Source organism: Stylophora pistillata, chromosome 14 (assembly GCF_964205215.1).
Source record: "Stylophora pistillata chromosome 14, jaStyPist1.2, whole genome shotgun sequence".
Lineage (NCBI taxonomy): Eukaryota > Metazoa > Cnidaria > Anthozoa > Scleractinia > Pocilloporidae > Stylophora > Stylophora pistillata.
This window is the reverse complement of record NC_142532.1, coordinates 3,762,686-3,788,479: the sequence shown is the minus strand read 5'-3', so window position 1 is coordinate 3,788,479 and position 25,794 is coordinate 3,762,686. Positions and strand designations below refer to the sequence as shown.

Genomic DNA, 25,794 nt, shown 5'->3' with positions numbered 1-25,794 from the left:
ATTCACCGTAATAAGGGTGGTGTGAGGTGATCTTCTGGCTCCCAACTGCAGGCTCGCAGTGGCCAACCTTTCCATTTCACAAGATACTCCTCTTTCTGACAATGAAAGAACAGACATGTCTCACGATCATCCCAAAAAAATAACAAAATCAAATAAATCGAAAAAACATTTCGTTCTGACATGTACTCACATGGCCAACTTTCCTCTTCTCAATGAGCCTATCCCCTTCAAAAAACTTCCCTTTACTTTTTCTGGCAGTGTCATACTAAACAACACACGATATTTCATTCAAATCCTTGTAATTTATGATCGAACGCTTTCTCTTGGAGCCTACGGCCGCCATTTTTTTCTGTAAGATTACCGCTGATGTGCGCGGGCTCTAAATGTCCCAGATTTCTGGCAATGGAGAGATGGTGCGAGTTCTTCACTGGTAAGATAATTAAGTTACAATTCGAAACGGATACTACATTTGCACAAGATGAACTTGACTTCCTTCACGACTCACTGATTCTAAGCTTCCTCACTCCGAATTCTTGAACTTTTCCTTGAAAAAATTAGTGATATTTGTCCATGTCTTAGTTTTTCTGTGCTGAATCAAGTTCTCCAAGCAATTTGTTTTACACGTCGATTGACGATTCACAACAGCAGCGATGATGAAAATTTAGAACAAACATCGACATCTATTGAAAATGGAAAATCGCCCAAGGATTTTTGTATCATGGCCGAGGTGATAGAACTGGGTATTAAAGTAAGTTCTTTTAGGGTACGATGGTGAAGAGTACATTATCAATTCCTTTCTTCCTATTTTACCCCAAAGGAAAAAACATAAGGTACCAGTGAATCTGTTAAAGAAGAGAAATGTCGGGGAAAGCACCCATCAAAAACGGTGAGATTTGCTATTTTTTATTGAAATATACTAGATATGTATTAATGTTCACTATGCATAAAACAAAGTAAACCCAATGTATGAATCTGATAAATTAAAAGTTATTTAATTTATAAGATGTTATCAGACAGTTTCATTTATTCAAAAAATATCTCTACCTATAGGTTCTTCCTGGATGGCTTTCAAAGTTTCAGCTTCCATTGAGGCTAAGAAACTTTTCCTTTCTTTTTAGTTTTTTAAAGCAATCCTTGTTAATTCATGAAAACTGAAGTGCCTAGGAGTATGATTTCCTTTCTTGATAAGTACATAGTTTGGTGAAAGTACATCATTGATATCAATGAGGTATGTTTATGTTTTTTCTCTTTAATGCAGTTTGTTTACTTTTATGGAGACTATTTAGTCACAAAAAATTACTCTTTGCCAACGACAAATTTATTTGTTTACTTTTTTACAGTTCGATCTCTTCCTCAGTAGAGTTAGGTATCCAGGAGGGATACCTCAGTGCAAACCAGAAAAGTGAATTGGTGTGGGATGTTTGTACAAGCATCAATCGCTTCACCAGTCACCCAAAGCACTTTGAGAGGCAGTGGATTGCAAAAAAAATTGTTGAAGAGCATCCATGTATGGCTGGCAAGAAACTTGTTGACTCAGACACTGAATGGGTTAGTGAAGTTTAAAAATCTATCAGTTTGCTTCTTCTGGTTGTGGTAAAAATAAAAATTTTTGTGCTGAACTTCTTGGTTTAAACTTAAAAGGTGCAAAATAGTCACTGATCTTTTAAGTTTCTAAGTGTGATTGGCCATTACCAGTAATTATAACCCATATCAACCATAGAATTGAATGTGTAGTTTTCAGTTAGGAGGCACAGAGTGGGAAAGGAGCAGAATACAATGCCAACTGAAAAACTTGAGAACTCCACGTATTGAAAGTAATATCAATAGTTGAGTTAAGTTTACTAACAAACATGCAAAAAAATTAGGCATTAATTTATGCAGTGTCCTGACCCTTTTCCAGGGCTATTTGGAAGTCAAGATTTTCAACAGAATGAAAAAGATCCAAAAACCCAAACGTCCAGCTGATCCTGCTGGAGCTAGTCCCTCTAAGGCCAAAAGGCACAAAAAAGATTTCAGTATTTGGGCAAAGCAGCCAGACTTACCTGCAGGTGACACTCTGGCAACTTTAAAAGTCTATGCTGAGGAAAAACTCCCGAAAGCACAAAGCTCATAGGGATTTTATGGACAAAACAATCCCCCTCCGCTGCCATGAAATAATAACTGCCCCTGTATTGGTAAAGGATGTGTTGATGGAGTAACCATCTCTGAAATATTTCGTCCATGTAAGTAGTTGCTGTAAATTGCTTATATCTGTCATAAATGTAAACCAGTTACAGGTTTGTTTGTTTGGTTTTTTTTTTTTTTTTTGCCAACTTTTGGCTGACACTAGGATACCTGTCAGAGATTCCAGTGCAATACCTTTAAACGATAGGCTTCCCAATTGTACTAAGTCTTTTTCTTAAGGGGGGAAGAGGGATTTTGTGAGTATGAAAGGCAAGTTCCTTACCAACAGTCTTTAATAATAGCATTTGTCTCCCTAGATTAAGGTGTTCAATGAGGTAATGGTTGGAATGGGAGCTGCCCTTAGTGAAGAGGGATGTAACAGAGAAGGTAAAAATGAAGTTTTAAATCATTTACAAAGAAGTATTATACCTTGATTTGTGTAAAACATTCTGCTGCTGTCACAGACATCTGATTGGAAGTTACCTTTGATTTTACAACTTGTATAAGCCCTGGCTTTAAGGGGAGTTTATCCAGACTGCTAGATCAGACAATATTCTGTCATATAGGGGTTAATGTCTCCCATTTTCACAAAAAATAAATTCTTCTGTATTTAAATTTCAGAAATTAAAAATAGGACATCCCTGCTGGTCATCAACAAAGTTCTGTACCAGGAGAGTGGAAAGACAACGGGACTTCAAGATGAAGTTGTGACCATTGTGGAGGTAGGAATCTATAAAAACTGCTACTTTGGTGCAAAAATACTCTAGAACAGCTAAAATTGCTGAGCCCATTTGCTTATGAAGTCCAGATACTAAGCTTCAAGTACTTTGGGGTTGTACTCATTTTCCTTCTTTTTTCCATTTCTGTGATTTAGCAAATTTTTTTTTTAATTTTGCTATGGTCAAACCATAAGATAAATGCTGCACATGGAATAGTTGATTCTTTCTTTATTCTGATGGTTGAACACCCCACATGTTCATTTGTGATATGCTCAGATACTTTGGGAGTTGTGTATTTTTTCCAGGCTTGAGGGGAACACAAATTACAAGTATTGAGCTAAATTTCCATTTTTAATGTTTTGGCTTATAGTTTTAGAAAAACATCCTACATATATATATTATATACTTATAATTGCACATTCTACATATATATTATATACTTATAATTGCGCACGCTCATTAGTTTATTCTAGTTTGAGCACTCTGGCATGGCTTAGACAATACCACAAATGTTGGGTCGTTTGGGGTGACCCTCACGGTTCTCCCCCATCCTAGCATCAGCACTGCACTGATGAGGCCCAGAAGGCCGAAACAGTACTGTCTGCAGTTAGTTATATATATTTAACAATTATTCCACGAGCGCGCACTGGATATGACATGATAAACAGCCAACGAGGCGCGTAGCGCCGAGTTGGCTATAATCATCTCATATCCAACAAGCGCGAGTGGAATAATTGTTTTATTAAAAACATTAATTCAAATTATTAAATTGTATTAAATTTTTTAGCTCTCTTTGAATTTTAAGCTGACACATACGCTTACCTAATTTTTAGAGTATGGTATATTGGCTCATATACCATAATGGCTAAACCAATAAGGAGTCTTGAATTGCATTATCCAATGATCCAGTTTTTAATAAATATATATATATATATATATATCTATTCTGTATGCGAGGGAAACCCTGACCCTGTACACCCCAAGTAATCATACTTAAATAGAATAAATGTTTGAAAAGAAAATTTGCCCTGAGCGGGATTTGAACCCACGTCCCTCCTGTTACTAGTCAGGTGTGATGACCACTACACTATCAGGACAACCATGCTGGCAACACGGCAATCAAATATGTGATTTACGTGATCGGAGACGTGGTCTCCCGGGAAATTTCACTTTTCAAGGTGAGCGTCTCCGATCACGTAAATCACATCTTTGATTGCCGTGTTGCCAGCATGGTTGTCCTGATAGTGTAGTGATCATCACACCTGACTAGTTACAGGGGGACGTGGGTTCAAATCCCGCTCAGGGCAAATTTTCTTTTCAAACATTTATTCTATTTATATATATATGGGTTAACCTTGTTATCCGTAAAACAGTGCTCGATATATATAGTAGAGCGAGTACAACGAGTGATAGGCAGGAAAAAATCAATCAACTACATTTCACCCCTTCAGACCCGTTTCGTGGTTGCCCACTCATCAGGGTATGAGTAGGCAACCACATTACAGTGACACGAACTCAACCGGGGCCACCTAACGTTTTTTAGCCAATCACAAGACGAGTTTAGAACAAAAAAATTGAAGTTCGTTCATCAGCAGATCAATCACGGAGGGTCAAATTTCACTGTTCGTTTGACTAGATCAGATGTGAAGGTATGCGAAAGCTACAGTTTTTTTAAAGCAAAAAAAAATATAATATTTTTCATTTCTATTACGGTAAAGGTGAATAAATATTTACCGAATGGCGGCCGGTAATTTCGAAGACTAAACTGACTAAAGTTACATTTACCAAATTGCGGCCGACTCACTTTATACAATATATTTTCCGAAACACGGCCTGGAATGCCGAAGGCGAGAGCTTATATAATTTACTGAATATTGCGGCCGCGAATTTTGAACACGAAACGGGCTCGATCAATGTAAATAAATATATCAAATTACGGCCGGCTAAACCTCAAGGCGAAACCGGCTCAACACAAGTATATTTTTAAAATATCACTGAAAAACGGCCGTATCTACAATTTTACCGGGAATTTTATTAACCAATCACAAGGACAAAGAAAATTTCAAATTTAGTTTTTGCATGTATTACCGGTGGTTGATTCCGTTTGCGTTGTAGTTTGAAAGTCGGGAAGTATTTCAATCATTTCCTGATTTGAGGTAAAACCGTTTCGTCTTCAAAATCTCAGGCCGTGTCAATTCCGCAAACACATTTGTATGGAGTCCGTTTGGTCTTCAATATTCCCAGCCGCATTATTCCGTAAATTATATAAGCTTTCATCCTCGACATTCCAGACCGTGTTTCGAAATATATATTTTATAAGTTAACTCGTTCGTAATTTAGTAAATTTCTTTAAGTCTGAGTCCTTTCAGTCTTCAAACTTCCCGGCCCCAAAATTCGGTAAGTTATACAAGCTTTTTTCTTCAAAACTCCATACCCTATTTCGAAAAACTTTTGTTATAAAAGTTTACTCAGCCGTAATTTGGTAAATTTACGTTGAGTTCGTTCAGTCTTCAAAATTCCCGGCAGCAATACTCGGTAAATTATACAAGTTCTTGTCCGACATTCCAGACCGTGTTTCGAAAAATAAATTTCGTTGGTTTACCCAGCATTATTCGTTACTTACGTACGTTGAGGCTGTTCAGTCTTCAAAATTACCGGCTGCTATTAGGTAAATATTTATTCGCTTTTACCCTAAACGAAATAAACAACATATTTATTTCACTGTAAAAAAACTAGAAGCTTTCGCATGTCTTCACATCGACTCCAGTCAAACGAGCAGTTTAATTTGACCGCTGGTGAACGAACTCCCATTCTTTTGTTCCGTACTTGTCTTGTAATTGGCTAAAAAACGTTGGGTGGCCCCGGTTGATTTCGTTTCACTGTAAAATCCCCTGATGAGTGGGCAACCACGAAACAGGTCTGTAGGGATGAAATGTAGTTGATTGAATTTTTTCTACCTATCACACGGTATAAAAAAAATATATATATATATAAACAGACTAGGAAAAGTGGCTGTGAAAAAGTGCTCGATGCGGGTTGCAGAGCGTTTCAATAGCGGTTATAAATTAATGACAGGAAGATCGTTTCACCATTACTCTGAGGAGGCACAATCAGAAAAGGAGGCACAATCAGAAAATCCTGAAGCCCCCCTCGACCAGCCAAGACCGCAAGTGCAACTGCAGAGTAAAACAAGCCTGTCCCTTACAGAACAACTGCCTCGCTTCCTCCTTAATTTACAAGGCTAAAGTCACCACAAACAAACGGGCAAAAACTACATCGGCGTAACAAAATTCTTTTAAACAAAGATACACGCAGCATTCCCTCTCATTCCAAAAGAAAGCCTACGCTAACAGCAGCGAGCTATCTAAATACATTTGGGAACTTAAGAGCACAAACACTCCCTACTCCATCCATTGGTCGACAATCCACAAAGCCGCATCTTACAAAGGAAACTCAAGAACATGCAACCTCTGCCTTGCCGAAAAATTCCTCATTATCACCGCGGACAAACCCACTTCATTAAACAAACGATCAGAACTAATTTCCAAGTGCCGCCATGAAAACAAGTTCTACTTGCGAAACCAATAGAAACAGTCCTTTTGTCTTCTTAATTGCTTCCTATTATTTTAACTATAATTTCTATTTATAAATTGACTTTATAGCACGGTATGTTTTCCATCGATAATAAACCGTCTGACGATCGCAGCGCAAGCTGCGTGAAACTCAGAGTAATGGTGAAACAATCTTCCTGTCATTAATTTATAACCGCTATATATATATATATATATAGCGGGCGACCACAAAACAGGCTTGTAGGGATGAAATTGTAGTTTACTTGTCTTTTTCCTCCCACAATATATACTTCGCTCTACTTCTATGTATTGAGCACTGTTCTGCGAAAATCAAGTCACACTTTATATATATATATAAAGTCGTTAGTGGAACTCTCAGGCCAACAAAGGTGCACCGCGCCAGGAGGATCAATAAAGATTCGCATTCCAAACCTCACAGCAAACGGGATCCCGATTTGATTTAATTGATGAAAGAAAGTACGAGGAAAAAATGTTGGTCAGCTTAACCATCAGTTGCATTATGAACCTTTGCAATCAGACCCAACCTCTAAACATTTGGCATTAGTAGACAGTTGGTGCTCCAAATGGCTAGGAAAAGGTGAGATTTCTCCCGAACTGAGTAGCCGAATGGGTTTTAAATAAAGAAGCGAGACCAGGAGTTGTATTTGGAAACCTCAAAACACACAAAACGGGTAACCCGCTCAAACTTATTACATCTTATTGTGGCACGGCAATTGAAAACTTATCGGCCTTTACTGAATTTTATTAACAACCACTTGCTCGAAAATTACCATCGTTTATTAAAGACACCACCGACCTGCTTAACAAAATAGAACATCTTAACACAACTGGCACCTTACTGGTCTCGTGGGACGTGGTTTCAATGTTCCCTAACATCGATAACAAACTCGGCCTCACTGCAGTAAGGAAGGCTTTGAATACTAGAGAAAACAAATTTCCATCCACGACTTGTATTTTAGAAGCCGTAAAAATTTGTTTGAAAAGCAACCATTCTGTTTTTAAAGAGAATTTCTTTTTTCAAATCCATGGCACAGCTATGGGTCCGAAGAATGCTTGCAGCTATGCCGATCTAGCCATGGGCGAAATTGATCACAAAGCCAAGTCTTCTGGTCCGATAAAGCCGTCTTTATGGTGGCGATGTCGAGACGATGTATTTGATCTATGGCTGCAGGGCCTTCCTGCCCTACATCAAATTACTATTAAATTTGAGCTAGTTTTTTCTGAGCGTGAACTTCACGTACTTGATCTTAATTTATATCTTATCGATGGATTTATCAGGACAGACGTCTATTCCAAACCTACAGATAGCCAATTATATCTTACGCCTTCCAGCTGCCATCCTAAGCACGCTTTCGAAGCTATTCCTTTTGGAGTAGCCACAAGATTGAAAAGAAATTGCTCTGAAGAAGTATTTTTTGCCGAGAGAACAGGTGAGTACAAAGAGTACTTTTTTAACCAGGGTTACCCTTCCAAATTAGTTTCTAAACAATTCTCCAAGGCCTCCGCCATCCCTAGAAATAATTTACTCAGGACTCATGGAAAAGAAACGAAGAAACTATTTCCATTTGTTATTACATTTAATCCTAACTTGCCCGACGTAGGCAACATAATCAGAAAGCATTTGTTCATTCTGCAATCTAACCCCAAATTGAAAGAAGTTCTATCATACCATCTTTTCGTCGATCGAAAAATCTCAAAGAATTGTTAGCACCACCTCGTTTTAAAACTGCCAGCGAGAGACAAACCATTCCTCATAACAATGGCTGCTTTAAATGCGATAGGAAAAGATGCGACCTCTGTCAGAATTTCTTCGTTGAATCTAAATCATTTCTCAGCTTTCAGACTGGCAAAAATTACACCATTCACTCTAGACTTTCCTGTGATTCTAAAAATGTGATTTACTTGGCTTCTTGCAAAAAATGTCGCCTGCAATACGTGGGATCTACTACTACTGAATTTAAAGTTAGATTTCGAAATCACAAATCTGCTATGCTCACAAACAAAACAACTTGTCAAGTAGCGATACACTTTAACAAACCCCACACACCCTGGACGATTTTTCGTTCCTATGGATTGATCAGGCACAGGCCCCTAGTGGCTCTGAAGAGATCGATAGGCTTTAATCACAAAAGAGGCTGATCGGAGTGCTCAGTTGTTCTCTTTGGCACCCCATGGTTTGAATAAAAGAAAGGAATTTCATTCGAAAAATGGAATTTGCTATAATTAATTTTCCATCTTATATTAGGCGCTACTAATTGATCGTTCAAAGGCCCTTTTCTTGGATTTTGTCGGCCCTTTAGGTGTGGACTGGGCTCAGAGGCCCTGCCAAGGGATCTTATTATAATTAGTATCATATTATAATTAGTATCATTTAAGGGCCCCTCCAGGGATTTTGTTGCTAATTTTCCCTTTCGGGCTCCAAAGGCCTTGTTTTGGGATTTTGTTACGGTTTACAGTTGTAGTTAAAAGTGGGCCTCCCCTTTTTATGCTTGCCGCATTGCTCCTTTGCAATTGATTGCGCCACTCATTTTAACAAATTTAGTGTTCTTATCTCTTAGTTTTTAGGGTTTGTTTCTTGAATTTTGTCCATTGCTTCCTTTGCAATTAGGTTTTCTGTTATCTTTTTATTAGCACCAGTTCATTAGTCGTTATCTGTAATTACGTAATCATTAGCACTTCGATCTTGTGTTATGCTCTCTTTTTTTACTTCAAAAGTTGTAAATAACTGAAGAAGGTCTCGGACTGAAACGTTTTTTATTAAAATTTTTTATATTTTTGACGTCAGAAGTTGTCTATCCTCGCAATTTTTGAACTTTATATAGATATATATATATATACACCCGTTTTCACATGGAGATATATATATATATACTTTTGTTTTCTTGCACGTGCGCTCGTGTGCATTTTTCACGTGTCATTGTCCAACATGTGAAAAATCTCGTTTTAATGAGAAATTCTCTCTCTGTCGGGTTCTTTGTTTCACTTTGAAAAGAACATGCTGTTTTGTTCTTTCGTTTAAAAAATGCCCTCCCCTTGCGGTACAGATTTGGGTTCTGTCCTGGTGTACCGGTTCACAAGGGAATTACCATTGTTCTTTCTTTGTTTAGGAGTCATTGGTTGGCTGTTGTGTATTGTTCGGTCTTTTGTATCGGCTCTGGTGAACCGGTACACGAGGACAGAACCCAGATTTGGGTTCTGTCCTGGTGTACCGGTTCACAAGGGAATTGCCATTGTTCTTTCTTTGTTTAGGAGTCATTGGTTAGCTGTTGTGTATTCTGCGGTCTTTTGTAACGGCTCTTGTGAACCGGTACATGAGGACAGAACCCAGATTTGCGATGGCGAATCAGTTGGCTTGTTTTGGGAATGAGGAAACCAGCCCGCGAAGTAGCCGAGTTATTAGGCGTCACTCCAAGAACGATTTTTAATATTTTGTGTGGTTTCCGTAGAAATGGCAATGTTGGACAATGACACGTGAAAAATGCACACGAGCGAACGTGCAAGAAACAAGTATATATATATATATATCTGTATATCTCTCCATATATATATATATAACTATATATATATATATATAACTAACTGCAGACAGTATTGTTTCGGCCTTCTGGGCCTCATCAGTGCAGTGCTAATGCTAGGATGGAGGAGAACCAATATGGTCACCCCAAACGATCCAACCTTTGTGGTATCGTCTAAGCCATGCTAGAGTGCTCAAACTAGAGTACACTAGCGAGCATGCGCAATTGCAGAGCAATGACTCATCCTAGTTAGAGTGCTCAATTTGGACATGAAAGCAAAGCTTTGTATGCCAAAGAGCTATATCTAACTGCAGACAGTACTGTTTCGGCCTTCTGGGCCTCATCAGTGCAGTGCTAATGCTAGGATGGAGGAGAACCAATATGGTCACCCCAAACGATCCAACCTTTGTGGTATCGTCTAAGCCATGCCAGAGTGCTCAAACTAGAGTACACTAGCGAGCATGCGCAATTGCAGAGCAATGACTCATCCTAGTTAGAGTGCTCAATTTGGACATGAAAGCAAAGCTTTGTATGCCAAAGAGCTATATCTGTATATCTCTCCATATGAAAACCTTTTTGAAAACGGGTGCGTATATATATATATAATTATAACAAACTGGTTCAAGACTTCAGAGGTAGTTCGTCGTTTTATTACAACAGCTCTGTTCACAGGCAGCCCAAGCTCACTACGAGAAAAGCGGACGTGACTCTTACCGTGTTGCGTAACGTTATATATTTATAAAGGTTTGTATGGGATGTTATCGGTTTGCCTTAAAAGAGAGAAAAAAATGTCTTGTTTTGAAATAAAATGGGCTCACTTTATTGCCTTGTTGTTTTCTTTGTTGATTCCGAACGTCTCAGGCCATTTTGAAGCGTTTTCGGCGAGTTAGCGCTATGTTGGTGTTCAATAGCGCTAACTCGCCGAAAACGCTTCAAAATGGCCTGAGACGTTCGGAATCAACAAAGAAAACAACAAGGCAATAAAGTGAGCCCATTTTATTTCAAAACAAGACATTTTTTTCTCTCTTTTAAGGCAAACCGATAACATCCCATACAAACCTTTATAAATATATAACGTTACGCAACACGGTAAGAGTCACGTCCGCTTTTCTCGTAGTGAGCTTGGGGTGCCTGTGCTCTGTTTCGTATAGTCAAAAAATATGACCACATTCATCAGGTAATTTCAATAATTATAATTATTATAATTATCAATGCTCCTCTAAGAGTCGAGCGCTCTGAAATACATTCTAATCAAGTTCAAGAATATATATATATATTTTTTATAACATTTGAGTAAAATTGAATGAGGGGAAAATGACCAACCAAACATGACAGACTAGCCAGTAATTTGATGCTCCTTTGCACTTTGGCTTGTTCTTAATATGGTTGTAAAATTTGTTTTTAATGCAGAGAGAAGCGGATGTTGATTCAGTGGTTATAGATTACATCCAGCCACAAATTGTTATTGTTGGAGATATTTATTCGTCTATATAGTCAGAGAGGGGAGCATTATTTCTCAGCTCCCACAAGAAAAAATTATTGATGCTGTCATTGGGTTACTTGGCTCATTTTATATTTTTTATGTCTCCTACCATTAATCAAAGGCAATTTTGACTTTTTTAGAGTAAGCATTGCTTGAAATTGGGTGTGGGCAGACTCTTGTTACTGTTTCCTCCTTTTTCAATGACTTGGCAAATGCCTGAGGTAGTACATGATGAAAGATTATGTTTTGATATTGTAAAAGTACATGTATTCTCCCATCCACTGGAAGAATACTCAATGCTGCTCCAATGACTCATTGTTTTTCAGATGCACAAATTAAACAAAATCTATATTCTTGAACAGGAACATTTGTTGCTGTTGTGTGTTAGTTTGATAATTTTCTGTACTTCAAAAAATTCAGTCAGTCTTGATGATAAGCTGCCTCACATAATCACATTTGCTGAGTCATTGAAAAGTCTGTAAGAGGTTTTAACAGTAACAATACCTAGAATTAAATATATTTATGTCTAAAAGATAAAGTATGCGGTGTATTTTCATTATTTGACTAAAAGGGGGGGGGGGAATCAATGTTCAGAGGAAAGAGCCCTCTACTTCTGAATTGGACTCACATTGGGGCTGAATTGGCCACTTTTAAAGGGGCCATTTGTAAGAGGGCTGAAATTTTGGGGGCTGTTTTGGCCCCCCTTAAATTCCAAAGTGGCCCCAGCATTTTTCAGATTCACCCTTCACATGGTCCAAATTTGGCCCTTACAATTGGGTTGATTCAGCCCCGAAAATTGGTGTCAAAAACAGCCCCATTTCAATGGGGCTGAATTGACACCGGGCCAGAACCAAACTGAAGTCACTTGTTTCAGCTACATTTTTGGAGCCAAATCAACTCTTTTAATTTTACAGTGGGCCCGTTTAGTGCCTCACGTCTAGGAATATAATTTCTGATTTTGAAATTATTCATCCTGCCATCGTTGTGAGTGTAACTGTTGCCATTTGTGTCGAGATCCTATGGCAGATTACAGATTCGAAACTTTCTTTATAAGTTGGCTCCTAAGAACAAATTCGTCAAGAAGGAATGGTGGGAGTCGTGCAGGCCCGTCAAACCTTTTAACTTTCGAAGTAACAGCAATAGACAGTGAATTCCTATTACAATCCACGTATATTCTCACTATCTCGCTACCACCAAAGAAGTTTACACCAACGCATCAAGATGCAAAATTTTACGACCATGATGCAAGGCAATCAGAGTGCGCACACCGCCTGGCTCGATGTTGTGATATACAGTCCAAGGCAGGTGTCCACATGGAACGTGACTGCAGGTACTCTATAGCAAGCACATAACTTTTTGGTAGTAGATTACAAGGAAATTTCGTAGAAGTTTTCGAAGCAAAGCAGTGGCATGTTAAAGAAGAAAGGTTTAATCAAGTAAATCTGATACAATGTAAATGTTAGGTTTCCTGTGCACTAAGCTCAGTCTCTCCCGAAGTTTTGTCATTCAACACTATAGTTGATCTGATCAAATAAAACGAGGAATTGACACTGAACTGATCTGGTCGAATATAACGTGGAATTGACACTGAATTGACGGCTGTTACAACAATCTATTTTCTACACTGAACAGTCTTAGTATTAATTTGTAAGGAAGGTAATACCATGTTATCAAGGTCGTGTAAAGCCGGACATGCAAAGTACTTCCTATACCCATACGCATATAACTTACCACAAAGTCGAATCAAGTTGTTTGTTACAGTTAACTAAGGTTTAACCGTTCATGGTGTGTTTCTTGCGAGTGGTTTGTGTGTATGGGGCGTAGTGTTGACAAACGCCATCAAAATAGACCCTTCCACGGTTTTTAGCGGCCGTATTGGTTGCGGGTCAAACAAAACCTCGTTGCGTAGCAACGAGCCCTCGAATTTCTTATGATGAGAAGACGCGCATCGCTACCCTCATTTCATTTCCGCTTTGTTCAGGAACAAGAATTAATATTCATCGCTGAAAAAGAGAAGACATAATATACAGGTGAGTGACTTTTTTTCCTCTTGGTGAAAAACCTTTTCTTCTCTGCGTTTTATGGGAACATTGGGATCGTTTTTCTTTGAACGTGACCTCGCGGCCGACATAATTCCAGAAGCTCAGAGTACTGCTTTCTCGAATGACTTTTTGTAGTTAAGTAACTTAACTGGGCAGAGGAAAAATTGAAATAAATGTGTTTACGTCCTCTTAAAGCCTTTTCGTCAAGACAGGCTAATAAACTCTTGAAAAACCATTAACTCGGCAAAGAGAAACCCCTGGTTAAATGGGTTTTGGAGATAGGTGTTCTGTCAGCGGTTGTAATAACGATAGCAGATATCCGAAAAAATGGGTCATCCACTCACATGTAGAGAAGTTATTGTTCCACAAGTCCAAGCAATCGTTAATTGAAGCATTTTCTCGACAGGTTCAGGAGGTAAGAAAAGATTTCTCAATAGGAAAGTCAAGGGAGAGTGTTGTAATTAAAGAAGACCTAATTTTAAGTTTACGTGTGATCTTGTGGGAACCTATAGAACCTGACAATTATTGGAAGAAGAAGTACAACAAAAAAAGATACAGAGGAGAGGTGGATGTAGTCCAGACGTATGGATTAAGCGCGAGAGGGAAATCACCTTCCCCGTGAAGCTAGATGCGAAAAAGAAGTATAAGGGTTTGTTTTGTCTTAAAGAGAAATCGAATGCAATTTTCGCGAACACTTATCCCATCTTAAAAGGTTTAGTATCAGATCAAGATCTATATTGATAACTTTAGCAAGAAAATTATAGCATTGCACAAGTCTATGATGTCTGCGACAACAAAGCGGTCAAACAGCCGCGCATTGGTAGTTTGATTCAAGCAGCATGGATAACTTACAATTTTAAGGACAGCTTTTTCATAGAGAACCCTAGTTTTATGTAGTTTTGGTAGTTTTTAAGGAAATTTCGAAGTTTTTTAAGCCAAGACCTACATACTTTGTTGTTCTGGACTTTTGTCCTCTTTGTGCCAATTCACACTTTGCTCGGCTTTTTCTTTCTTTTGCACGGCGGCGTAATGAGGTCACCCGAAAGCTTGGCCGTGTTGGTATCAATTCTTCTTTGTCATGTTCATCATGGAGTAGCTGGTAGACATGGGGGGAAATGTGTAATAAAAGGAAAAAAACTAGAGCCACTCAAGATATTTGTGAAGATAGCCAGTCCATTTTTATCGCAGACAGTACTCAGTTGCAAGAGCTGCAGCGACTGAGAGGGGTTCTGCCATTTGATTAATTGCCATCACTGCCGAAACGAAGTGTCCGCGTTAGAAACAGTTTGGACATCTCACAATAGAAAAAACAAGATTTAACCTTTCTTCCAAAAAAATCCTTGTGTTGTGGGGGTTTTAACACTCGCTTGGCGAATTAACGAAAGGTACTGAGACTGTAATTTTCTTCTTTATTCTCCTATACTGCTGCTTCTACTACAGCTAATTTTCTCTCTCTCGTTCCACTGCTTATTTTCTACTACTTTCAGCAAGGAGCGCTCCAGTATTAAATACAAAAATCACAGACATGTTTGGGTTAACTAACCGTGGGAATTTCCAAAACAGGATGTTCAGTGTGGGTAAGACTCAAGGTCAGTTTTACCAACTCAAACATGACCACGTAGCAAACTAGTTATCCTCAACCATAACAAGAGATTAAAATGTCTAGCACGGTAAGTGCTGAGCCAAGTTCAAGCACACACTAAAAATAAATGATCAAAACTATAGATTCATCAAAATAGCACGTAGCGGCGAAAAGGCGAGACTTAATAAAACAAAAGGCAAACCTGAAATACTTGAAATATCAATCCTTGAAAACGCTCTACAACACTTGTTTCATGAGCCCTACGTATTGGAATAGTGGGAAATTTAACATTGTCCTCCTCGCTTGAAGGCTATTCCAGTTTGTTATGTAGCGATTGAAAAATGAAAATTAAAAGTAATTTGTACGTGTCTTTTTAGGTCGCATCTTAAAAATTATGTTTCCTAGGTGATTTCGCTAATACATTAAAATGAAAAAACATACGAGGATCTATGCATCACAGTCTCCGACATTAATCTTGTACATCTGCTCTAATTAAGCAGATAAAATTCCTTCGTTACTCAAGCGAAGGCCATTTCAGGACCCCAAGTCTTTCCTGATATTCTTTCTCTGATCCGCAAATGACTCGAGTGGTTCGCCCTCTGTATCGACTCCATACTTTTGATGTGCTTCACTAAATACGGATCCCAGACCTGACAACCATATTCCAAAATTGGACGCACTAAGGTCTTATATGCTGTTAAGTCTCCTTCAGAATTATTTGGACCAAAGGTTCGCCTTATCAAACCTATAACCTTATTAGCCTTAGCACAGATATAGTTTAAATGGTAATCCCAAGACAGGGAAGACTCCAGCCAGACACCAAGGTGCTTGTGGTGATCCACTGCTGATAAGGGTTTGTCAGACAACCAGTACTCATGGTGATACGGATCCTTGGGTCTCGATAGGTGTAGGACCTTGGACTTTTCGGACTTCAGAGTAACAAACCAGGTGTTACACCAGTCATAGGCACTATGGAGGTCAGTTTGAAGATCTTCACAATCCGACTCTAAAGTAACTTTCCTGCGTCAGCAAAGAGTCCACAGCTACCCTTAACTGCCAAAGGAAAGTCATTACTATAAACAAGAAAGAGCAAGGGTCCCAAAATACTTCCTGGAGGCACGGCAGATATTACCTTTGATCGCTTTGTTCTCTGGGTAGTTAACGACCACGGAGGCTTCGATCAATAGTTATCTTCAAGATATTACCGAACAAAAAAAAAACAATAGCGTGTCCTTAATTATGATTAAATCGCCTCATTCAGAAATCCATTCAAAGATTAGCAGGATTACATGTATCTCTTGACAATCATCCATGATAACTTGTAGAGCAGATATCGCGATAAAATAAACCACTTAAAAAAAGAGAGGTATCGCACGGTACATATACGGCTCAATCAATCATGATATTTCAGAAAGAGTTAACAAAGCCTTAGAAGAACTGTTATCGTCTTCTTCAGCAGCGTTTTTCATTGACAGCTCACCGCTACTGAGGAGAAGCTGGCATCGATACACTCGGCTACAAATCTCTGTGAGTAAACTCGAACAACTTAGTTGTGCTATCTTAGAGTGTCAGTTTAGGAAAACTTCAATCGCGTGGTCAACAGCTTTTTTTGCAAACCTGTTTGCATTGATGTCCTTCCCTCCGTAACCATAATCGAAGGTTTCCTTCTAGAACGTTATTTTTTAAGGCGTTCTTAATCCCTTAGTTACTATTCGTCTGTAAATGTATTTTTAAAAGGGGCATATCTCTTAAGGAAGGAACAGACTCGGGGCACAAGATATGCTAGGCAAATCCCAGATACTCGATACCCTCTATCAATGTGAGGAAGGGAAGAACTCCTAAGATTTGATGAGAAATTTGTGCTCTCGTTATTTGATCGGGAGAATGAAGAGCTAAAATAGCACTCTTAATAAACTTGACCAATTTCCGATTGAGTGCCGAAAAGTAATCCAGGATTGTTTAGGTTTTTATCCAATTCGTCTGTGATTGGTTAAGAAAACTTGTGCTACTTTCTTTACCAATCAGATCCCGATTTGGTCACACGCGTTTCTCGCACTTTATGCGGTTTGCTTGTTTTAACTTTGACTTCTCACTTGTTCTTAGTGATATCTTCCTTTTTAACCTAATTTCTCTTCTTTTATTTTAACATTTTATATAAACTGCGTGGAGCGGTTCAGTATAGCGTCTTAGTATAATTTCAGAGCTGAGCAAAGAATTTCCAGCAATCTAATTGGTCGAGCGGTTCCTTATATGACGCTATATAAACCGCTCCACGCAGTTTATATAAAATGTTAAAATAAAATGTTAATAAATGTTACTAAAATGTTATGATTTTAGAAATTTCTCTGTTGCTCAGCTCTGAAATTGTACTAAAACAATTATTCGCCTCAGGTTCGGTGAATATTTCCCTCAAAAGCTAAGATCGTGGGTTTTTCATCGGTAATTTTTTATTTTTGGAATAAAGCCCTCTTCCCTTGCCCTAGTGGAGGTTTATATGATGTTTCCGATTCATTTTATGCCAAGATGATGTGTAAGACATTTACTCCTAAATAAGTCTTAAAGATTTGAAGAAAGAAAATCCGACGTGACCGCTCTACATCTGGAGCAATCTCCATTGGAAATATCTGATGAGTCTTTTTTTTCGAAAATTTTAAATCAAGAAAACTAAGCTGAATGGATCCTATAATTTCAATCCGCTAATTTTCCAGGAAAAAACTTCGACTGCCTTAACGAAAACAAAGCAGAGTACCCTAACACTGCGGACTATCCAAAGAACTACCCTAACAAAGCCAACTACCCAGAGGACTACCCTAACAAAGCCAACTACCCAGTGGACTACCCTAACAAAGCCAACTACTAAGAGGACTACCCTAACAAAGCCAACTACCCAGAGGACTACCCTAACAAAGCCAACTACCCAGTGGACTACCCTAACAAAGCCAACTACTAAGAGGACTACCCTAACAAAGCCAACTACCCAGAGGACTACCCTAACAAAGCCGATTATTCAGAGGACTTCCCTAACAAAGCCAATTACCTGGAAGACTACCCTTACAAAGCCGACTATCCAGAGGACTACCCTAACAAAGCTTATTACTCAGAGGACTTCCCTATCAAAGTCGATTACCCGGAAGATTACCCTAATAAAGCCGACTACTCCAGCAAAGCTGACTACCCAAGCAAAGCGGACCGTACCCTAGCAAAGCGGATTACCCTAGCAAAGCGGACTACTAAATATTAGTCAGTGTGAATGTACCCATAAAAATTCTGGATGATAAATAAGGTGGATGACAAAGGCTTATGTTTGCGATAGAAAATCGTACCGCGTCAGATCACACCAGCAAATCATGTTAAGTTAGACTGACAGGTTTAACTGAATTGACATTAGCAACAGAAATCTGAAAAGTAAATATTGAATGGAACTTAATTGATCGGTAAACTTTATTTTCAATGCGCTAAATTTCAAGTCAACGAATGTCAGTTTAATGAACTTCAATGAAGAAAAGAAAAATTCAAAAATTTTTAAACAGTGCTTAACAAAATAGGTTTTAAAATGTTTTGGCTCTGATGTGAATGGGGTATTAGCCTAGGTTAGCAGGAAAACAACTTGAGAATACATTGTTTCGACACTTTATGAGCTCAATCAGTGTTCAAGATCCAAACGGACTCGAGCCCCGTCAGGGCCTGAATACTTTCATAACATGAACAGTATGAAAAAATTCACATCGGTGGGAGAGTGTGTCTGCTCAGAATCCAATTTATTTCATAAAAAAAACCTGCTTTAAGAAACAATCAACGTACTAACACTGAACTTTAAATATGATCGACTTTTCTTTCCAAAAATTAAAATTTTGCCATACGTAGAAACTTATTTACTCCCGATGAGTAATTATTTCAATTATATTATTATTATATCAATATCAATATCAATTCTCCTCACTTTCTTTAATATTTTTATTTTATCCAAGCTCTGGGAATTTCGAGTCAAATTAAACAGTATTCCATCGTTGATAATTTTATTTCTTCTTATTACCTCTACATCATATTAATATTGTGAGCAGAAATTACAACATGTTTAGCCGCTCCTAGGGGTGAAAGAGCCAAGAGAGATTTCACATATCAATGTTGAAAATATACTTCACCACACTAAACCATATATTTTTCAACGGGGACAGCAACGATTGAAGTTGGTTAACCATTCAGATTGTCTTTAAAATTAGTCTGAGATAATTTGTTCATTAGGGTGCCATGCACTTGACGGAGGCAATGGCGCTTGACGGACACCTATTGATAACAGCACCTATTGATAACAGCTTCTGCTGACGAGTTTACCCTGGTTAAATATGTTATTATTATTATTATTATTATTATTATTATTATTATTATTATCTATTAAAACTCTCCACATTTCACACCAAGAGCCTTCGGCGCATCTTACGCATCTTTTGGCCTGATGTCCTCTCAAAGATCTCTTTGAACGGCTGTGAAACTGAACCAATGGCTATGATCCTGATGAAGTGTAAGATCCAAACGTACGTGACTTTTCAGTCAAGTGCGTTGCTCTTGATAAAAAATTTAACCCTTAATTATCATGTCACGCGTTTTGTTACACTTATAAGTTCTCGTTTTTCAATGTATAATATATCAGTGCTAGCTTTAATTGGTACGGCAAGTAAGTTTCACTCTAAATCATCAGTTATTTCACTCCACCCGTTCACGTCCGTAGGAGGAAATATCTGTTAGTCGTTATCATTTTCACCATCGTCTTCAACGTAATCGGATGCGTTCAATTTACTCGTTTTGCCCGTGAACGTGGAATCAATTTTTTCTTTTTAAAATCATCTCTCGCCTGGAGTGTACATGAAGAGACGTTGGAGGTGGACTGGACACGTCACCCGCCATGAGGCCTCTAGTGCAAAAGTCGCTCTACACTGGACACCTGAAGGGAAACGCAAGAGGAGCCGCCCCAAGAACACCTGGCAGCGGACAGTAGAGAAAGAATTTAAGGAGATGGGGCAGCCCTGGGGACGCACCAAGCTCGTGGCAAAGGGCCGACAGATATGGAGGGAGCACGTTGCTGCCTTACATGCCAGTTAGGCGTATAAGGCATGTATATGTATGTATGTAAGCCATACGGTAGTAGAAAATGTCCCATTTTCCTAGAAAAATCTATTTTCTAATGGAAGTACAACACGCTCTGAGAATTGTGAATCTTATACGACTCCAGATGAAAATCGCATCGCAAGCATGATCACGTTACTCCGGATCCCTTACTGAGGGAACTGCACTGGCTCCCCGCGGAGCAGAGGACTGATTATCTTTAACTTTTTACTTTTAGAGCTTTACTGAAATAATTTATGCCCTAGTTATATCAATGACTTGTTAGAAACCTATAAGCCTACTAGGTCTTTACGATCATCGAGTAGGAACTTGGCCTCGCTCCAAGTTGAAATCTTGTGGCGATCGCGCCTTTTCTGTCTCTGCACCTAAGCTGTGGAATGACATTCCTGAAACCATAAAATGTAGTGTAGATCTTAACGCTTTTAAGCGTAATCTTAAAATTTATCTTTTTAAGCGTTGTTTTAACGAATGATTACGTTTGATTATTATTTTCACTTTTCACCTTGATTGTGAAGCGCTTTAGAGCTTTTGGATAGGGTGCTATATAAATTGTTATTTATCTATTAATTATTTATCATTAAAATGACCAGAACCTGAACTCATCGTCTGAACTCGTTTTACTGAGCGTCTAACACATTGAAAATCTAAACACCTAAATATAACAAATCGACAGTCGTTTAGCTGGTCTGTACTCTTATCGACAGCGATATTCGTCATCACATTGGTCAAGTTCAAGTGGTCAATTCAATAAACTCGATATCATAGCAGGGGCGGATCCAGGAATTTTTGATTGGGGGGGGAGGTCCAAACTTTGGTTCAGAAAGGACTGTTGGACTCTTTTGAGGTAAATTACTTCTTCCCCACTGTTTCGCACAGCGGGTTAGCGTGCTACTGTAGTAGAAGATACACCAAGAAAAATAGCGTCCACGGGATCTACCAGTTGTTTTGAACTAGTTTTAATGCGTAATTCCACACAAGCTAGCGAGTCAACTAAAAGCAAACGAATACACGTGAGTCGACTAAGCACTATTCTTTGAAAAATCGCAATTCCTTAGGAAAAGATACTCGATTAAAAACTTCCTCTATATATTTTAGATATACTTACAATTCTGTAAGGCGCAATCCCATTTAAGACAGGCTATTTTCTATTTGTAGAGACACTATCACACTGCTTCAATAACAGAATTCTCTACTTTTTGATTTCCGATTGATTTCCCCCGATCACGTAGCTAAAAGGCTCGCTCTCGTCTAATTGGCCCAGCACTAATGCGGTTAAACGATTATATTCGATGACAAAGGAAAACAGACGCGCGTTTGCTGTCTTAGCCACAAGTATCTAAAATTAAGCATTTGTCAACGGCGTGCAAAACACCCACACACCCCCACACCCCCTCCCACCAGTCGCGGTTGCACGTTATAATTCCTTGGCCGCTTACCGTTTACTTGGATTCACTAATTTAAAAAATCAGTCAGTTAATAAGTGATATACGATCCTGCGGATGTAAGAATTTTAGTCTCAAAGTTGTAAGCGTCAGGTCTGATGGGGGGGGGGGTCCGGACCCCCCGGACCCTCCCCCTGGATCCGCCACTGCATAGTCTCGCCTTCATACTGGCTCCTGATCAGAAGTGTCCGCCATATTCCCTGCGTTTGCCCATGTATATTACCCATAATACAACTGAAAGCGTGAACCCGTCTGATGAATGATCTGGACTCCAGCCCCTGAAGCTAAAGGCGGAAATTTGGACGATATACCCTCAAATTACTTTTCTCCACACAGCGCTTTAGTCAGTTGGTACCGAAATACTTTTCTGGGGAACTTGGAAGAAAGGTTAGGGTAATGTAATGTGAACCAGAATTTCCTGACCAAGATGGGGAAGTAGTTGCTTTGAAGTTAAACTCTAGGTTGTTAGCCCTTTAGCTCATGTGCGAACATAATCTTGCTTTTCCAGAAAACATTGTGAAACGAGGTTTGCGACATTACTGTATCCTTATAATCGTAGGTCAGCGATTTACAGGCGTGGGCCTATTCGTTACATTATAAGTAGTCGTACTTTCTATGGATATAGTAAAAAGTGAAAAAGATTTTCAATTTCCGGTTTTACTCCAACACGCACAACCACCGATAAGATCAGCCTGTTTTAGCAATCGTAGCTTTTAAAACAAGGATCCATTTCATTGCTATGGGATAATGTAACGATTTAAAGTTCACAGTAATAAAAGATTTAACTGACGTTTGCAAGTTTGCCTCGGTGTTTTGTTTTAAGTGTTCCTTGTGATGTCACTGAGGTTGAAGACTCGGGCTGAAAACATCTCTAGTGTGATGTGATTTCAATAAGAGCCAGTTTCATTCGCCATTCATTTTTCCTCTTACCGCCATTGACATTTCATTAACAGGATTTGCATGGCATGGCACCCACCTATTCCCCCATCGCCAGCCTTAAAGGAAACACGTAAAAAGAAATAAATAGGAAAGAAACTGAATAAGCTGACAAGCGAACATTTAGAGATGTTTCAAAATAAATGACACATTGGCATTTAATTCAGGGATTAATCTGACAAAGGTAAGTGTAAACAAAGGAAAGAGAAAATATGAGCAGCTTTCAAAATAAGCAGAAGTTCTGGTCCATCTATGAATAAATAAGAGACTTAAATTTTCCCTTGCCCAGCTGTCAACAAAGCCATTGACGACCATTAAAATAACAAATGAGGCGAAGGTAAGGGCGAGCTAGAGGAGAATATTTGGGCGAGCATTGAAAATGAGCAGAAGTTGTGGTCCATCCATGAATGAGCAGGAGCTATTTGCCCTGGTCCAGTTGTGAGTTAACTGGTTAATAACTTGCCGTAGGGGCAAGATAACAGCTGTGGCGCTGATTAAGACTAAAAGTGGAAAATTCATGTGGTTAGCAGAAGTTCTTGTCTATCCATGACTGAACCTGGGATATCATAATATTCCTTAATCTTAAATAAACGAGACTGGAAAACAGACAGACATAGAGATGCCAATTCTTTCAAGAAGACTAATTATATGATTATAAGAGAACAAATATCAGAATAACAGCTTGCAATATAGAACAAAAATCTCAGATAAAATATTTGGGGGTTTTTATTGATGAACATTTAAAATGGAATGCTCAGCTCCAGCACATAAACAAAAAAATAAGAAAAAACATCGGAATTCTATTTAAGCTTAGACACATTATTTGCCTGTGAGCACACTCAAACAACTGTACTATACTCTCATATATCCATATGTAACATATGGATTGATGTGCTGGGGAACTGCATACCAAACCAGGTTAAATAAAATCAAAATAAGTCAAAACAACGGTATCCGCAACATCTTCTTTGCTAGCAAAAGAGAAAGTTCTACACCATATTTCACACTATTAGAAATGTTAAGATTAGAGAATATTTTTAAATAAAAAATTGGCTCTCTTGTACATAAAATTCAATGTCAAAAAAAGAATATACCTCCAGTCCTCTATGACCTAGCCGAACCGGCTTCAGTTATCCATAATTACTCTACTAGGTATGCCGCTAATCAAAACTTGTACAGACCATTCTCTAGAACCAATTATGGTCTAGCAAGATTTGGTGTGGTGGCATCACAGATCTGGCAAACGATACCTATTAAAATAAAGTGTCTCCCTGCCAAAAGCTTTAAAAAGGATATAAACTCTTCCTACTTGGTAGGCAGACATCTTGAACAGCTTTAACCTATCATAGAGCTCTATTTTATTATTTTAAATATTTAGTATATGTGCTATCTCCTTAAGTGTATTTAACTTTCACCCATCCGTAACTGCTCTATGGTAGTGGCCAACTCGAAAGCTTGGCTCCTTTGGCTACTACACACTCTTTCCACTGCTTTGTGTAAATTCATGTATGGTTAGAAATCTCTTCTTTCTTTTTCTACTTTTTCTCTTTCTCGTTGTTGTATTTTTAGTAGAATAAGTGTGAATAAAGAATGAATGAATGAATGAAATTACCTGATGAGTGTGATCATATTTTTGACCATACGAAACAGAGCAGTCGTAATAAAACGATGAACTACCTCTGAAGTCTTGAACCAGTTTGTTATAATTATCATTGCTCCTCTAACAGTTGGGCGCTCTTTGAAATACATTAAAATCAAGCTAAAGAATTCATAAGTGGAATAAACAGAAGAAGAAGCAGACTTTTCTCTTGTGGCCTTTAATACGTGTACGTTTCGCCCATTCGGACTTCCCTCTCAGCACTGACTCCACTGTTGATTTTTAGTGCTGAGGAAGCCCGAATGGGCGAGACGTACACGTATTAAAGGCCACAAGAGAAAAGTTTGCTTCTTCTTCTGTTTATTCCACTTATCTTCACCTAAGTAGGAAGCATCCTGTATTCTTTGGATCCTTTTCTCGGTGGAATCATCGTTGGTTAGCCTACATCGTTCACACTCCTATATATATATATATATCGCAAGTCGTTAATGGAACTCTCAGGCCAACAAAGGTGCACCGCGCCAGGAGGATCAATAAAGATTCGCAGTCCAAAACTCACAGCCAACACGAACGTAGAAAGTTTAAAAAAGTGCGAGGATGGACAACTTCTGACGTAAAAAATATAAAAAAAAATATAAAAAAATTAAAAAAAAAAAACGTTTCGGTCAGAGACCTTCTTCAGTTATTTACAACTTTTGAAATAAAAAAAGAGCATTTTTATATTTTTTACGTCAGAAGTTGTCCATCATCGCACTTTTTTAAACTTTCTATATATATATTTAACAATTATTCCCCGAAGGCGAGGTGAATATCGTCGAATAATCCCCGAGACGAAGTCGAGGGGATTATTCGACAATATTCACCGAACCTGAGGCGAATAATTGTTTTAGTATAATTTCAGAGCTGAACAACAGAGGAATTTCTAAAATCATAACATTTTAGTCACATTTATTAACATTTTAGTTTAACATTTTATATAAACCGCGCGGAGCGGTTTATATAGCGTCATATAAGGAACCGCTCGACCAATCAGATTGCTGGAAAATCTTTGCTCAGCTCCGAAATTATACTAAATATTTATAAATTCTGTATACAAGGGAAATCCTGACCCTGTACACCCCAAGTAATCATACTTAAATAGAATAAATGTTTGAAAAGAAAATTTGCCCTGAGCGGGATTTGAACCCACGTCCCCCTGTTACTAGTCAGATGTGGTGACCACTACACTATTAGGACAACCATGCTGGCAACACGGCAATCGAAGATGTGATTTACGTGATTGGAGACGTGGTCTCCGATCATATAAATATATATATCTATATTTATATGATAAGCATTTATTATATGATAAGCATTTATTATATGATGAGCATTTATTAATAACTAGGGCTTAAAATAGTATCTACTTCAACCAGTGTATCCGGGACTTAACTCTCCAAATGGATACGTATGATGCACGATCCTCGCAGTAGATAGCGCTATTTATGCAATAGCGAAAATCAGACCTGAAAAAAATCAGGCCTGTACGGGACTCGAACCACTGACCTCTGCGATACTAGTGCAGCGCTCTACCAATTGAGCTAACAAGCCAACTGGGAGCA

At 38.5% G+C, this 25,794-nt stretch overlaps 2 protein-coding genes across 4 annotated transcripts in view; one reads left to right on the top strand and one right to left on the bottom strand.

The window, feature by feature from the left end:
- LOC111330203 (uncharacterized) overlaps positions 1 to 404 on the bottom strand; it is a 39,807-nt gene extending 39,403 nt beyond the window's left edge. The window contains exon 1 of the mRNA XM_088744963.1: positions 7 to 404. The gene's annotated coding sequence lies outside the window, so the exon portion shown is untranslated. The remainder of the gene's footprint in view (positions 1 to 6) is intronic.
- On the top strand, positions 404 to 11,698 carry LOC111330204 (uncharacterized). 3 transcript variants are annotated; one of them, XR_015995309.1, is made up of 8 exons: positions 404 to 430; positions 818 to 886; positions 1,119 to 1,228; positions 1,341 to 1,548; positions 2,481 to 2,550; positions 2,785 to 2,885; positions 7,754 to 7,905; positions 11,401 to 11,698. XR_015995309.1 is itself a non-coding variant. In XM_088744979.1 (7 exons), exons 3-7 carry the CDS (start codon positions 1,224 to 1,226, stop codon positions 11,482 to 11,484), a joined length of 468 nt encoding a protein of 155 aa, XP_088601105.1. In that variant the 5' UTR covers positions 404 to 430; positions 818 to 886; positions 1,119 to 1,223; the 3' UTR covers positions 11,485 to 11,698. The 3 variants fall into 3 exon arrangements, 2 of the variants coding, with proteins under 2 accessions (XP_088601105.1, XP_088601107.1); XM_088744979.1 differs by lacking the exon at positions 7,754 to 7,905; XM_088744981.1 differs by lacking the exons at positions 404 to 430; positions 2,481 to 2,550; positions 2,785 to 2,885; positions 7,754 to 7,905; positions 11,401 to 11,698 and adding an exon at positions 1,901 to 2,128.
- Positions 11,699 to 25,794: the final 14,096 nt, after the last annotated feature.

Bases quoted from the DNA above. Each gene is read 5' to 3' on its own strand.
- LOC111330204 (XM_088744979.1), top strand. The intron at 1,549-2,480 runs GTTAGTGAAGTT...TTGTCTCCCTAG, and splicing joins TTGACTCAGACACTGAATGG to ATTAAGGTGTTCAATGAGGT. The intron at 2,551-2,784 runs GTAAAAATGAAG...TTTAAATTTCAG, and splicing joins AGAGGGATGTAACAGAGAAG to AAATTAAAAATAGGACATCC.